The sequence below is a fragment of the Chlorocebus sabaeus genome, chromosome 16, assembly GCF_047675955.1.
Source record: "Chlorocebus sabaeus isolate Y175 chromosome 16, mChlSab1.0.hap1, whole genome shotgun sequence".
NCBI classification, from domain to species: Eukaryota; Metazoa; Chordata; class Mammalia; order Primates; family Cercopithecidae; genus Chlorocebus; species Chlorocebus sabaeus.
The window spans coordinates 65,439,151-65,453,508 of NC_132919.1; the positions used below are offsets into that span (position 1 = coordinate 65,439,151).

At 53.3% G+C, this 14,358-nt stretch overlaps 1 protein-coding gene across 3 annotated transcripts in view; it reads right to left on the reverse strand.

The window, feature by feature from the left end:
* The window catches only part of CRHR1 (corticotropin releasing hormone receptor 1), a 50,622-nt gene extending 42,545 nt beyond the window's left edge, over window positions 1–8,077 (reverse strand). For 2 of the 3 annotated variants that reach the window (XM_037993908.2, XM_008012243.3), the window contains exon 1: window positions 7,771–8,075. In XM_037993908.2, coding sequence (XP_037849836.1) covers window positions 7,771–7,803 — 33 coding nt within the window. In that variant the 5' untranslated portion in view covers window positions 7,804–8,075. Of the gene's footprint in view, window positions 1–7,770 lie in introns of all 3 variants that reach the window. The other variant, XM_037993909.2, reaches the window with a different exon arrangement.
* Window positions 8,078–14,358: the final 6,281 nt, after the last annotated feature.

Consider the following 14,358-nt stretch of genomic DNA (forward strand, 5'->3'; position numbering starts at 1 on the left):
GAGATTTGGGGAGCGTCAGGTTCTTCCCCTCTAGTAAGGGGATGGGAGGACTCAATGGGGTCACTTGTGTAGGCCTTAGTGCAAAGGCAGCTCAGTAAATGGTGCACCTGGCCAGTAAAGAGTGTACCTGGTTAAAAGAACCTGGGTGTCGCGGACAAGGGAGAGGAGCAGAGTCGGGGGCAGAAAGAGGAAGGGGAAGGGTGTGGCGCAGGCCAAGACCAAACCCAGGACACAAGGACCAGCCTCACTCCAAGGACTAGCCTTGCCCTGCCTGTCTGGGAAGATGAAGGAGTGGCTGAGCCTCTCGGGCTCCCAGCCAGGCACGGGCAGCCAAGGGATGCCATGGAGGCTGTCTAACCTGCTAGCCACTCACCTGGCTAAGCCCGTGGTCCCCAGGTGCTCAGCTGCTCCTCTGGAAGTCAGCCTCCAACCCTGGCCTTGAGGTGGCATTGCACACCTGCCGTGCAGGTCTGGCTGTGCTTAGAGGAGAGGAGAAGTGGTGACCACACCTCTTCTGAGGGGGGTGGCAGGTGCGGGTGTTATGAACACTGCAAAATAGCTCACTCGCCAGGGTCCCAGCATTTGTGTGTGTGTGTGTGTGTGTGTGTGTGTGTGTGAGAGAGAGAGAGAGAGAGAGAGAGAGAGAGAGAGAGAGAGAGAAAATGCCCACTGAGAAACACGTAGGCCCACAGAGGCAACAGATTCTATACCTTCTGCACCCTACTTCTGGGGAGGAGGAGCAGCCCTGGGGACGGTGGGAGGGACTGGGATCGTGGGGAGAGCTCCTTCAGGGCATCCCTATGCCCAAGGCTCTCCTGACAGCTAAGGATGGCTTCGGGCACCCAGGCACCAGGATAGGGACGGGTGGAGGAATTCTTTTGAGAAACAGAGAGGAAGTTTCCAGGAGATGCCACCGCTGGCCTCAGAACCCGGGCCCAGGCTCTCTTCGCTGCTAGGGAGAAGGAAAAAAGCAAGAATGACCAAGGCAGGCAGGCAGGCCTTAGCCTCTCCTGCAGCCCTTCCCCCAGGGTAAAACTCCTCCTGGACCGGGTTTGCTTTTCCAGCCCACACAGCCCAGCCCTTTGTCCCCCAACCACACTCCTTTTCCCTGTCTCTGTGCACAGGCTCCCCACCCAGCCTGGTACCTCTGGCCTCTGCTGAGCTAGGAAGGGCTTTCTAGAAATGAGCCCTTCACACACCTTGCCAAAGAGGCTGGGAAAACAGGCAGGGAGAGATGGATGGATCACAGAAGGAGAACACTCTCCACTGGAAATGGCAATGCTGCAGCCATCACTTGTCCTAGCCTTTCACCCCGGGCAGGTGCCTTTCAGCTCTGTGGGCTGTGGTACTGACCAGGGATGATGACCAATATATTGTCCCAATTCTCCTAAAGGCCCTGACATCCCAGCACTCAAAGCTTCAACTAAGGTTCCCGCTGTGCTTCCTGATAGCCCCCACTACCTCTTAACACTCCAGTGGGTAGACTCTGAAGTAGAGCGGTCAGTCTAGAACAAGCCCTGCCTCCCTGGTTCTGCAGCCATGAAGTGACTGGACCCGTCTAGCTGGTTTTTCTGGGCTCTGACCTAGGCGCACTGGCTCCCAACCAGACTGGCTGGGGCTTGGAAACCAGCTGACATGCGGAGGTGGCAGGTGTACACCCCACAAACCCCATCTCAAAGCACCTCACTGAGGCTGCTCTCTGGGCCCAGCAGCGCCAGGCAGGTGAGACGGACAAACTGCCTGTGCTCATAGGGCAGAAAGAACAGCCACAAACATCTTCATTTGTCCCAGAAACAGTTTTATGGCTGCTGGGTGGACAGTCGCCAAAGAACATGTTTGGCTAAAGCATTTGAATCCGCAGTTCGACGTGAAGGGGACCCGCCTTCCATAGCCAGATTCTGACATGCTGGTTTCATGAGGTCCGCCTCCCTCCCTTCCTGCCATCCTTTCAATTTTGTTGAAGCGGATGCCACATACTCAGAAAACAAGTGATTAAGAATCTGTTGTCTAATAGAATCCAGCTAGTTATTTTCAAAATGATTGTTTGCATCAGTGAGTGAATCATTTTGTATTATCCTCCCTACATATCTACTTTTATTGTCAGGTTTTTCCGTATCAGAGATGTTCAGGTCTGTCCATGACCTTCAAGCTCAGCTGATGGCTGGTAGCTGATCCCTTTTCCCCAGGGACTGTGAAAAGTGCTCTGAGGCGGCAGGAGATTCTGTACGCCAAGTACCCTTCCTCTACCCCCATCACCTCACCACTCCGCCTTTCCATGGCCTTTCTTAGACTGAGGAAGTTGGTAAAATTTATTAAGTGATTACTATAGCTAATATTTATTATGCACTTACTGTGTGCCAGACACTGTGCAACTGTGCGTAATTTCACACCTGGCATCTCCTGGTCATTATGATTATCTCATAAAGTAGGTATTATTTCCCCTGCTTTAGACAGACGAAGAAATTGAGGTGCAGAGTGATAACTTGCCCACAGCTTCAGGGCAGAGTAAGATTCAGGCCCACATTGGCTTCATCTGCTGTTCCCACCCATACAAGAAGATGCTGACTGCCACACTGGGTGGGGTGAGGGATGGCTGGCCGAGAGCAGCAAGTCCAAAGACAAGCATTTTAAAACGATGCAGGCTGGGCACGGTGGCTCACACCTGTAATCCAACACTTTGGGAGGCTGAGGTGGGAGGACTGCTTGACCCTAGGAGTTCGAGACCAGCCTGGGTAATATGACAAGACCCTGTCTCTACAAAAAATTTTAAAATTAGCTAGGTGTGGTGATGCATGCCTATAGTCCTAGCTACTGGGGAGGCTGAGGTGGGAGGGAGGATCACTTGAGCCCACAAGATTGAGGCTGCAGTGAGCTGTGTTCGCACCACTGCACTCCAGCCTGGACAACAGAGTAAGACCCTGTCTCAAAAAAAAAAAAAAAAAAAAAAATTCCTAGGGACTCTGCTGACAGGGACCTCCCTGAATTTAGGTAGACAAGAATCATTTGTAGTTAACTAATTCATTCTTTGACAATTAAAACTGCAGCTGAAGTCTCGACCTGGCTTTACCTTCAAAATGGGCTCACCCTTCTTTGGTTGATACTGTGAGTGGTTAGGATAGAATCAGAGCTGGGAGAGATCACCCTACTCCCTCTTTTCACTGAGGAAGAAACGGCCCAGATCACTGTTAGCGACCTGCCCTCCTCCAGACAGCAAAAGCGCTGGAGTTTCACTGGCTGTGGCTCTACCCTCAAAGAATTCTCCAGATCACCGGGGTGCTGCACTGGCTGGCTGTTGTTTTCTCTTTTTTAATAACCACAGTGGGCTTAAGGGGGAGTTCCAGTCCTTTCTGCATCAGAGATGGCTTTTCTGCTAGGGTGGTTTGAGCATCTCTCAGCCTTCTGTTTTGACATGACATCTGCATCCTGTGGGAACAGAAACGAGTTCTTTCCAATTGTACAATACCAAACGGAAGAAGCAACAACAAAACCATCCATGAAGTTGACAAACATTTGTTAAACACCTACTATGTGCCATGGATTGTGAGGCCCAGTGCCGTGAAGGGTAAAAGATGCAGAAAATGTATAATATATTGCATGTCCAAGAGCTGCTAGTTGCTGTTCCTGCATTAACTTATTTCCGCTGAGAGTAGCCACCTTGCAGCTTTTTCTGAAAGCAGACTGTGCCAGGAATGGTTCCAGGCACTTTCCATGTATTAATTCCTTTCGTCCTTACCTCAACCTCCTGAGTTAGGCATTTCTCCCATTTTATAGCTGGGGACAAGGAAGCCCGGAGAGAGTACTTAGGTCCAAGTACCATGTTCCAAGGTCCCTCAGCTTGAGCAGAGCTGGGAAGGGGAGAGCTGGGAATCCAATCGGTGGCACCTGCCTCTTTCTATGTGAGGTCATGTCCCTAAGGAGTATTTGAAAACACAGACCTTTCACAGAGACATGAGAAGTAACAGAGAATCCAGTCCAATATCCCTGTTTACAGACAGATAAACTGTGACTCAGAGAGGGAAGGTGACCTACCTGTCATCACACAGCTGATTGGAGGCAGAGCTGGGACCAGAGTCAGGTTCACTGACTCCCAGCCTGATGCTCTTTCCCCTTCAATGGCTGCTGAAATTATCAGCCCGGCACCTAACCTCTTGCTTCTAGGCCACATGGGCACTTGGGTTGGTGGCACCTTTGACCCCCAAACTCCTTATGTGTGGCTGAACTCGGCTGCAGGCCGATGCTGTCTGAGGAGCCAATGTTAGAGAGGGTGAGAAATGGATTTCCCACTTGAGCTCGTCCTCACTGGCTCTGGGTGAGTGTTCTACTTTTCCATAACCTACACACTCCTCTTTATGGCTGGTTATTTCAAATCTAAGGGGCTTGGCCTGGCTTTTGGCCACTCCCCATCTTGGCCCCCAGTCTGTGGCCAGGCCAGCAGTCCCGCACGCTGCAGCAGCCCACTGGCCCACTCTGGGCTCACTGTTTCGCGTTCCTCATGCCTCCTGCCAACGATCCCCTCGAAAATCTGGCTCCATATCATTTAATCAAAGAAACAACTTGGAAATGGCCCAGATATGCACCGATATAGGGATGGCAAAGTCCATTCACTCACAGGCAACACGCAGACATTGACAGTCTCCTGCGGAGGCTCAGGAATAACGTGAAACAGACTTGGGCTGTGACACTGGGGACAGGGCTGCCCAACAGCCACAGCTGTGCCCAGACAGGTGCTTGAGAAGGGGACCTGTGGGGGTTATTTTTTAAATGAATTATACAGCAGCCGGATTAAGAGAGTGAGGTTGCAATCATTTTCCATTCTGGTTTTCAAACTTTGCCTATTGCTGCTAAATTGCTTATGTAAGAATAACAATAGTAATAAAACCAGCTCCCTCCTGGGAGCTCACTCTCCTGTTAGAACCCACCGAGAGGCCTTGCCTTCTCTACCCCTCACAGACACGGGGGCCCATGTTTAGAGCCACACTCCATCTCCCTACAAAGAGCTGCAGTGGGTGTGTGGTTGACTCCGAGGTGCTCAGGCCCCTGCCCCTCCCTGGGGATAGAGACAATGTCTTGTCTGTCTTCTCCTGACTCATGGCCACTTGCACACACATTGTCTCTCCCCACTCACACACACACTTTCACACACCCTGTCTCTCCCCATTCACACACATTTCCCCCAGGACTCTATAAGCAGTATAGTGTGAGGCCCACAATATAGGCCCCATAGGGAACCCTTTCCCAACCCCAGCTGACTTGTTGGGGACAGAGCTGGATTTGGGATTAACCCTAAATCCCCTAGATTCATACTCTCATGCTGACAAAACTACCTGAGCGCTCATCTGGCTGAGCTCTACAGTGAAACTTAAGTGGCTTAGAATATTTTCTGGTAATGGCCAGGCACAGTGGCTCATGCCTGTAATCCTAGCACTTTGGGAGGCTGAGGCTGGCTGATCGTTTGAGCCCAGGAGTTCGAGACCAGCCAGGGCAATATGGGGAAACCCCATCTCTACAAAAAATACAAAGATTAGCTGGGTGTGGTGGTGTGCCTGTGGTCCCAGCTATTCTGGAGGCTGGGGTGGGAGGATCACCAGAGCCTAGGGAAGTTGAGGCTTCAGTGAGCCATGATCACACCATTGCGCTCCAACCTGACCAACAGAGTTCGACCCTGTCTCAAAAAAAAGAAAAAAGAAAAAAAAGAAAAAAAAGAAAGGATATTTTCTGGTAAAAGCAAACAAAACAAAACCTATCAGAGTGTCTGGGTTTGAATTCTGACTACTCACTGGTTGTGTGACCTTGAACCAGTTACTTAGCCTCTCCGTGTCTCAGGAATAATTCCTACTTCCTAGGGCTGTTAGGAGGACTAAATGACTTAATATTTGCAAAGCAAATAAGCAACATTAGAATAATGCTCAGTGAATTGTACATGCTACATAAACAAAAGAAGAAAAACAACTATTTAATTGTAACCAACATTTGAAACCAGCATTTGCTGGCCATTCACTCACTGCCCCACATTCATCTGGTGTTTATTGAATGCCTACTGAGTTTATTAGGCCAGGCATAAAGGGCAAATACCTACCATCTAGTAGGAGGAACGGAAATAAAAATACTTTTTAAAAAGGAAAACATCATCATTCTAAACAGAGATTTGCACACAATTCTAAGAAAGGCCAGAAAAAGAACATTGATCTATTTCCGTGTAAACCTGGAAAAAAAAAAAAAAAAAAAAGAAAGAAAGAAAGAAAGAAAACACCCACAGTTCAATCCTTTTGAATCCATTTAAAAGACTGACTATTTGGTCTAACTGGTTTGTGCATTTAGACCAGGCTTCGGTACACACGAGACTTTTGGAAAATATTACCATTCAGTGCCATCTATTCGACCTCTCTGGATGTTTTTCTTCTACCTTCCTCACCTGTCTGTCACCTCGAACGCCCAGAAAATAATCTGTGAGTTCATCCCTAGCCCTCAGATAACGGATGAGGGAGCGGATGTGGGTTCAATGAGACCAAACCTCGGTCATTTTAAGAATCAATTTATAAATATTTGGGGAGGGGCAGGATTAGAGAAAAATCTCAGTAACTTGTAACGTCTCAACTAAGGAAGCAGCAGCTGCTGCATTTAAAAATCTTGGTGGCTTAACTCAAACCAGTTGGTTTAATAACTGATGGAAAAATGAAATTCCACCAATCTGCACCCCTCCCCCAAATCCACCGAAGTCTCTCGAATGTAATCGCTCTGAATGCCCTGAGCCGGGTCAAGCTGGTGTCTATGTTTGTGGCTGGAGCGGACCCTGCGGAGTCCCGAGCCCCGGGTGAGGCGATGCCCAGACTGGCGCGGTGCGGGGTTTCCCGGCAGCCGCGCAGAGGCCCACCCGCCTCTCCGGCCGACTGCAGCGGGCGCGCCTGTACTCTACAAGACCAAAACGCTTTGGAAAGCGCTCGGGGCTGCAAGTGACGCCTGGCACGGGCGGCGGGCCGGACTGCCGGCCTCCCAGCCCTTCCCGGGCTCACACAACCCGCGGGCCGCCCCCGCCGCCCACGAACTTCAGCTGGCAGACGCTGGACGTGCGGTCTGGCGACTTTCCTAAACTCCAGCGCCCGATCCGCGTCGCAGGGTCGGCCGCGCAGCGCGGAGATCGCGGGTGCCCAGGCTTGCAGAGCGAGCGTCGCGCTCCCGGCCGCGGTGGGGGAACAGGAACCGCCGCCGGAGGCACCGTCTCCTCCCCTGAGACTGCGATATTGATCAAGGGCTCGCAGGCGCGGGCCGCATTCATCTCCCCAGGCTCGCAGCTTGCCGCGGAGGGGAAAGGGCAGGACGCGCTCCCAGGACTAGGGCGGTGGCGTGCGGAGTCGGGGAGCTGTGTGGGGGCTCTGGGGTGAGGTGGGGAGCCCCGCTTCAGAGCCTCCCGTCCCGGGGCCGGGGTCTGCAGGGGGGGCGTGGGAGGTGGAACCTCCCCTCCCCTAGGCGTCTGCCCCAAAGCCTAGAGCGATTCTTGGCGCGGAGCCGGCTACCCGGGTGGGCGGACCCCCTCCTCCGCCAACATCCCGGCGGCTTCGCCACGATTTCTTGTCTCACCTGAGTCTCCCCCTGCCTACCCAACCCTGGCTCCAAAGGTCCCGAGAGTTAGGCTGCCCCGGAGCCCAGCCTTCCCGGACCTGAGCACGGCTCTCCCAGCGCCCCCGCCCCCATCGCACCCACAACCCAGCCCCGTCCCGCGTCCGCCAGGGGCCCGGGACGCCAGCGCTCGAGGACTGGCCGGCGGGCTCTTACCTTAACGAGCCGGAGCTGTGGATGCCGTCCCATCCTCGGGCTCGCTCGGCTACCGTCCTGAATGCCCGGGTCCCGCGGACATCCCAGAGGGGCCGGCGGGCGGCTGTGGGCTCCGGCGGCACGGGGTGGGCGGCCGGGCTCCTCGGTCGCTGCCTGGTGCGGAGGTGCCCGGCTCGGCGCTCCCCGGCCCCGCGGCCCGGCCTGGCCCGGCTCTCGCTCGCCCCTTCCCGGGGAAGTCTGGCCGCCGTTTCCCGACTCAGCCTGGCCCGCGGCCGCCTCTTGCCGGCCTCGCCCCCGCCGCCTCCCCCACGGTCCGCGCCGCTCCTTGCCTCGGCTCCCCGCCCCCTCGCCCAGCTCGTCCCCTCCCCTTCCTCCCCCTCCCTCTCCCCTCCGCTCCCCTTCGGTCCCTCCTCCGCGCCTCGCCCCTCGGCTCCCTCCCCGCTCCTCGCCTCCTCGGTTCCCTCCCCTTCCCCCGGCCAGCTCCCTGTGCCCCGCCGCCAGGATCCCCTTTCCTTGCGCCCGCGTTTGCGGCAGTCCTCGAGGCGCGCTGGCAGCGGTGGCGGCCGCCGCAGCCCGGGGAGAAGCCGGGGATGGGGGAAGGGGGCCGCGGTAGAGGGTCAGCCTTCCGCCCGGCCGAGGTCGGGGCCTGGGAAGTCCAAGGATTCTAGGGGGACTTGGGCAGGGGTGCTCAGGTGAATTTATGAGGGCGAGGCTACTGGGGGCTAGAGAACAGGGCGGTCCCTACTGAGCGGAGCCGCCGCGGAACCCGTTGAAGCTGCGACCTGCGTTTGGGCAGTTCCCGCCCTGCGGCTGGCTAGGAGGAGCTCCTCGCCGCCCCCATTCCAGCCGCGCCGGGCGCTGGGCCCGACCCCCAGCACCTTTGGCACTGATGTGCCTGGTGCGCGCTGAGACGCGAACGCTCTGCAGGATAAGCCCTTATTCATTCCTTGGTTTCTTCCTTCATTCGTTCATCTTACAAACTGAGTGCCTGGCCACTTTGGTTCAGGCAAGAGGCTGGATCTGGGAACCCTTTGGACCTGGGAGCCCCAAGCTGAAAGGGAGACGGCTGTGCTCTGCAGGACAAGCGGGCACTGAACGCTGCCCAGGGGAAAGCCGGGCGCGCACTGCGCTGCAGCACGGCGAACGCCGCTAGGAGCCCGCGGGCAGGGCGTGGGGAGGACACAGCGCCCCCTCCCGGCCGAGCCCTCAGGGCAGCGGTGGGCCTCCCCGCGAGACTCCCGGGCCGTCTTTTGGATTGGCTCCGGAGCTCCCCATCCCAGGAAGCAACTCCCAGCCCTTCCAGATGAACAGAACTTTTGACTTCCTCTTCGCTCTTCCTCTCTCCTGCTAGAGCTGAAAAGGGAGAATGGGAGAAGAGAAGTCACTGGGAGATAGAGAAATCTTCACTCCACCCGCAAAGCCTCGGCCGCCTGGCCAATGCAGCCCCTGTGGGGTACACCAGAGCACCTGGAGCGGCGGGCAGCCGGCTTTGAAATCAAACTGAACCCACCTGCCCTGCACCCTGTGCCCTGCCGTGCCCACCCTACTCCTCTCTCCTGCCGACTTCTCAGCACACTGGGCAAGAGCCAGCGTGTTCATGGGTCCACTGGCCTTCATTTGGAGCTGGAGTTATTTTAAGAGATCATAAGATGCAACACGCACAGTTTACTGGTGAGAAAATGGAGGCACACAGAGGGTAAGCCTAGTCCTTCCTCTCCTGATTCCCAGCTCACAGTGCCTGGAGGGCTGGGCCCTAATGGGGCCTGGGACATTGACGTGGGGAAGGGCATTGCTCAGGAAGCCAGCTGCTCACATGGCTTATCCACACACCTGGCACTTTCTAGGTGAAGCACACAGTCCTGAGTCGCAAAACCCGCATTAGGTTAGTGCTCCGGAGCTGTTTGTGCCGAGGTGGGCACTGACTTGCCCAGTCAACCCCAGAAGGGATGGACATGCTAAGCAGATCGACAACTAACTGTTCCCAACAACAGTTAAGTGCGGTGCAGTCTGATGTCCTGCAGGTTCTGGAGTCAGACGGCCTGAGTTGGAATCTTGGCTTTTCCACTTACAAGCTGTATAAACTTGGAGAATTATTTAACAATACCTCAATTTTCTCATCTATAAAGTCGGGGTAGAAACGCTACTTCTGAGGGTGGTTGGGGAGTTTGAAGGAGTTGATATTTGTAAAGCGCTTGGAACGGAGCCTGGCACATAGCAAAAGCTTAATGAGGGTTAGCTGTAGTCACCAATACTATCATCATCATCATCATCACAATGGAGTGGACTGGATGCTCAAGTGTGAGGGGCAGCTTGGTCCCACCCTCTAGGCAATTCTTTGTGGGGAGCAGAATTCTTGATCAGAAATTCACCAGCCGCAGTAGGCTGTGGAATCAGAGGAGAGGAGGCCGGTTGGTCCTCTGGCAGCTTTGCCCAGGCCCAGCCAAGGCCTCGCTCCCTCCCTGGCCCCACCTTGGAGCACGCTCTCTAGGGACTAGATGGCTCCAGCTTCTGTGTTTCTCTCTGCTTAATAAACACCATCAAATTTTGCCTCTCTGAGCCCCATTATCCTCCCCTTGACATGATCTTTAAATATGCTAATGCCATCGATTGGACTGCAATCAAGTCTTGCTCTTCCTGACTTTTTTGCCCAGGAGTCAGACCTTCTCACTTTCTGAAGTGGCATCTACAGATAGCTCATTTCATCCTGTCTGTGTTGATTTCACTGACTTAACCTCCACCCCACCACTTTCCGCCGACTGACAGGTGAGGGGAGGGAGGCTTCTGCCTCATTCCTCAACCTACTTATTTATAGTTTGGGCCTTGGCAGCCTCAGGGGGGTTATGAGAGTTTGGAGTTCAACATTCCCCCTGTAAAAAGGTTCAATATCCCCTTTCATTTGTCCTGAAACTACCTCCTTTCACCTTCAAGGGCCTGGCTGTCATCTGCTGGGCTTGGTGAAGATGCTAGTGTCTGCCCTGTCCCTCCCTCCTACACCCTTCCTCCCCTCTCAGCCCCAGCCAAAGCAGCCTCTGCATACCCTCCTCAGGATAGGCTCCTACTCCATTCCAGCATTCTTTTCCCAGCATGGCCTTTTCCAAACTCTCTTCTCATCCCATCCCTCCCTTGCCCTCTCCCCTTCCTGTCCAGGCTGGCAGCGGAATCGGCTTTCATTCATTTAATCTGCCAGATTTGGAAGAAAGGAGAAATGTGAGGATTCCAAACAGGAATAAAAGACAATCGCATGTCCTTCCAAACAGTAGGAGAGACAGATTTGATGTAATGATGGGTGAGACCCAGGGAGGCAGGGCTGAGTAGGCACCTCCTGCCTGTGGGGTTCCACTGGCTTAACCATCCTGGGAAGGTTGCTGGTCTGGAACCATACTTCTCAGACAACTGTGGCAAATAACTGGTTCCGTATTTTAAAATGTCTAATCTGTCACAGGCCAATATGATTGCAAAACACTGCGGGAATGAATTATTAGAAAAATGCAATAAAAGGCCAGATGTGGTGGCTCATGCCTATAATCCCAGTACTTTGGGAAGCCAAGGCAGGTGGATCACTTGAGGTCAGGAGTTCGAGACTAGCCTGGCCAACATGGTAAAACCCTATCCCTACTAAAAATACAAAAACTAGCTGGGCGTGGTGGCATGAACCTGTAATCCCAGCTACTTGGGAAGCTGAGGCAGGAGAATCGCTGGAACCTGGGAGGCGGAGGTTGCAGTGAACCCAGATCTTGCCATGGCACTCCAGCCTGGGCAACAGAGTGAGACTCAGTCAAAGAGAGAAGAGGCCGGGCGCGGTGGCTCAAACCTGTAATCCCAGCACTTTGGGAGGCCGAGACGGGTGGATCACCAGGTCAGGAGATCGAGACCATCCTGGCTAACACGGTGAAACCCCGTCTCTACTAAAAAATACAAAAAACTAGCCGGTCGAGGTGGCGGGCGCCTGTAGTCCCAGCTACTCGGGAGGCTGAGGCAGGAGAATGGCGTAAACGCAGGAGGCGGAGCTTGCAGTGAGCTGAGATCCGGTCACTGCATTCCAGCCTGGGCGGCACAGCGAGGCTCTGACTCAAAAAAAAAAAAAAAAAAAAAAAAAGAGAGAAGAAAGAGAGGAAGGGAGGAAGGAAGGAAGGAAGGAAGGAAGGAAGGAAGGAAGGAAGGAAGGAAGGAAGGAAGGAAGGAAGGAAGGAGAGAAAGCAATTAAAAAAAAAAAGACAAAATGAAAGCCCAGTTTAAACAGTAGCACATCAAATGGACACAAAGCTATTCTGTCTAATGGCTTAAAACTGTCAAAATGTAGCCAGGAGCAGTGGTTCACATCTGTAATCCCAGCCTTTGGGAGGCCGAGGCGGGTGGATCACCTGAAGTCAGGAGTTCAAGACCAGCCACCGCACCCAGCCCAGCCTCACCAGACTGCCCTCACGCCGTTGTCTCTTGTGTGCCTCTGCCCTGAAATGCCCCTCCCCATTATGCCTTCTTCAAGGCTCAGGACAAACATCATTTCCTGCATAGAGTTTTCCAGAACCCGCCAAGTTAGCATGAATGTTCCTGTTGAGTCCCTTGACACTCTGCCAGTGATGTGGCTGAGGTATGAGCTGTGGATCAAACTGCTTGGGTCACCACCTCCGCCCTACCACTGCCTTCTAGGACCTTGGGGAGTTGCTGAACTTCAATAAGCCTCAGTTCCCCCTGAAAAAAAGGATGATAACAATAGTTGTGGAGATTAAATATGAGCCATGGGCCGGTGCCATGGCTCATGCCTATAATCCCAGCACTTTGGGAGGTCCAGGAGGGCTGATCACCTGAGGTTGGGAGTTCAAGACCAGCCTGACCAACATGGAGAAACCTCGTCTCTATGAAAAATACAAAATTAGCCGGGCGTGGTGGCGCATGCCTGTAATCCCAGCTACTCAGGAGGCTGAGGCAGGAGAATTGCTTGAACGCAGGAGGCGCAGGTTGCAGTGAGCTGAGATAGCGCCATTGCACACCAGCCTGGGCGACAAGAGCAAAACTCTCTCTCCAAAAAAAAAAAAAAAAAAAAAAAGCTAAATGCTTATTCTCAATTTCTGCACTTACCTTGTCATAAACTGGCAACACGGAGTTTGCAGACAGGTGCCGGTCTGTAGATCATGCTTGGAGTAGCACTGGTCTGGAATGTTTGTGAAGTATGAGGCTAGGAAAGTGGCCTCTTTAAAATCCCATGAACATCGGGGGATATTGTGTTAATTAATCCATTCATCTGTGCATTCATTCAACAAACATTTAATGAGGAGCAACTAGGTACCAGTCACTGTTGGAGACTGAAGCTAATAAAGATAAATATAACAGGGTCCTGGCCCTCAAGATGTTCAGGCTGGAATGGGAAGCAGCCACTTTGATAACTAATGAAGAGCTGGTGAAATTAGGTCAACAATAGACCAGGCACTGTGGGTGTGGAGGCAGGAATATTAATTCTGCCTGAGACCAATGGGGAAGACTCTACCAGGGAGGTGATGCTTGTGCTGGGGTTTGGAGGCAGAGAGGCAGGTGTTTAATCCCACACGGCTAGCCGGCATTCGACAGAGGAATTAAAATATGCAAAGTGCTTAGCACAGTACCTAGCACATAGTAAATGTTTCAAATGTTTGCTATTTTTATTATTCAATATTATGAATGATTGTCATTGTCGTTGTTACTGTTCACCTAGATCTGCCTGGCACTGTGCTTAGTTTGGCATGGGGTTGTGGAGGTCACAATACGTAATTCAGTTGGGGAAAGAGGTGAGCCCACCCCCTTTTTCAGAGGAAAGATTTTCCTGGAAGAGGTGGGTTGGGAGCTGGGTATTGAAGGAAGTGGGTATGGACATGTGAGAGAGGGAGACTTTCAAGGCGGGAGGGTCGCTTAGAGACAGAGCCCAAGGAACAAGTATAGGGCAGGGGAGGGGGCTGGTCTGATGGGAACAGGAGATGGGATGAGGCTGGGGGCTGCAGGGGAGGGGGCTGGTCTGATGGGAACAGGAGATGGGATGAGGCTGGGGGCTGCAGGGGAGGGGACGGTCTGATGGGAACAGGAGATGGGATGAGGCTGGGGGCTGCAGGGGAGGGGGCGGGTCTGATGGGAACAGGAGATGGGATGAGGCTGGGGGCTGCAGGGGAGGGCCTGGTCTGATGGGAACAGGAGATGGGATGAGGCTGGGGAGCTGCACTCTGGGCTTTTGATGGGAATGTTCCTGTGGGTTTTCCAGGCCTTTGGATAAGGGGTGTGATGTTCTTCATTCTCTCACTTAGAACAACAGATAATAATAATAATTAAGATTTGTCTTAGAATTTGCACTATGTAGCTCCTTCACAAACATTTTCCCATTTAATTCTTTTAATAACCCCATGAAGGAGGTATTAACAGTCTCACTTTACAGATGAGAAGGCTGAGCTCAGAGGTCAATACCTCTGAGTCCGAGGTGACACAGCTGGCTTTGGCATAGACAGGATCGGAGCCCATGTCCCCAACTCCCACTCCAGATATTTTTCAGTGTACCATGGAGAGGTGACCTGAGCCTAGTCCTCTGGGGAGCTGGGGTATCACCTTTATCACCTTCAGGAGGCCCCAGCT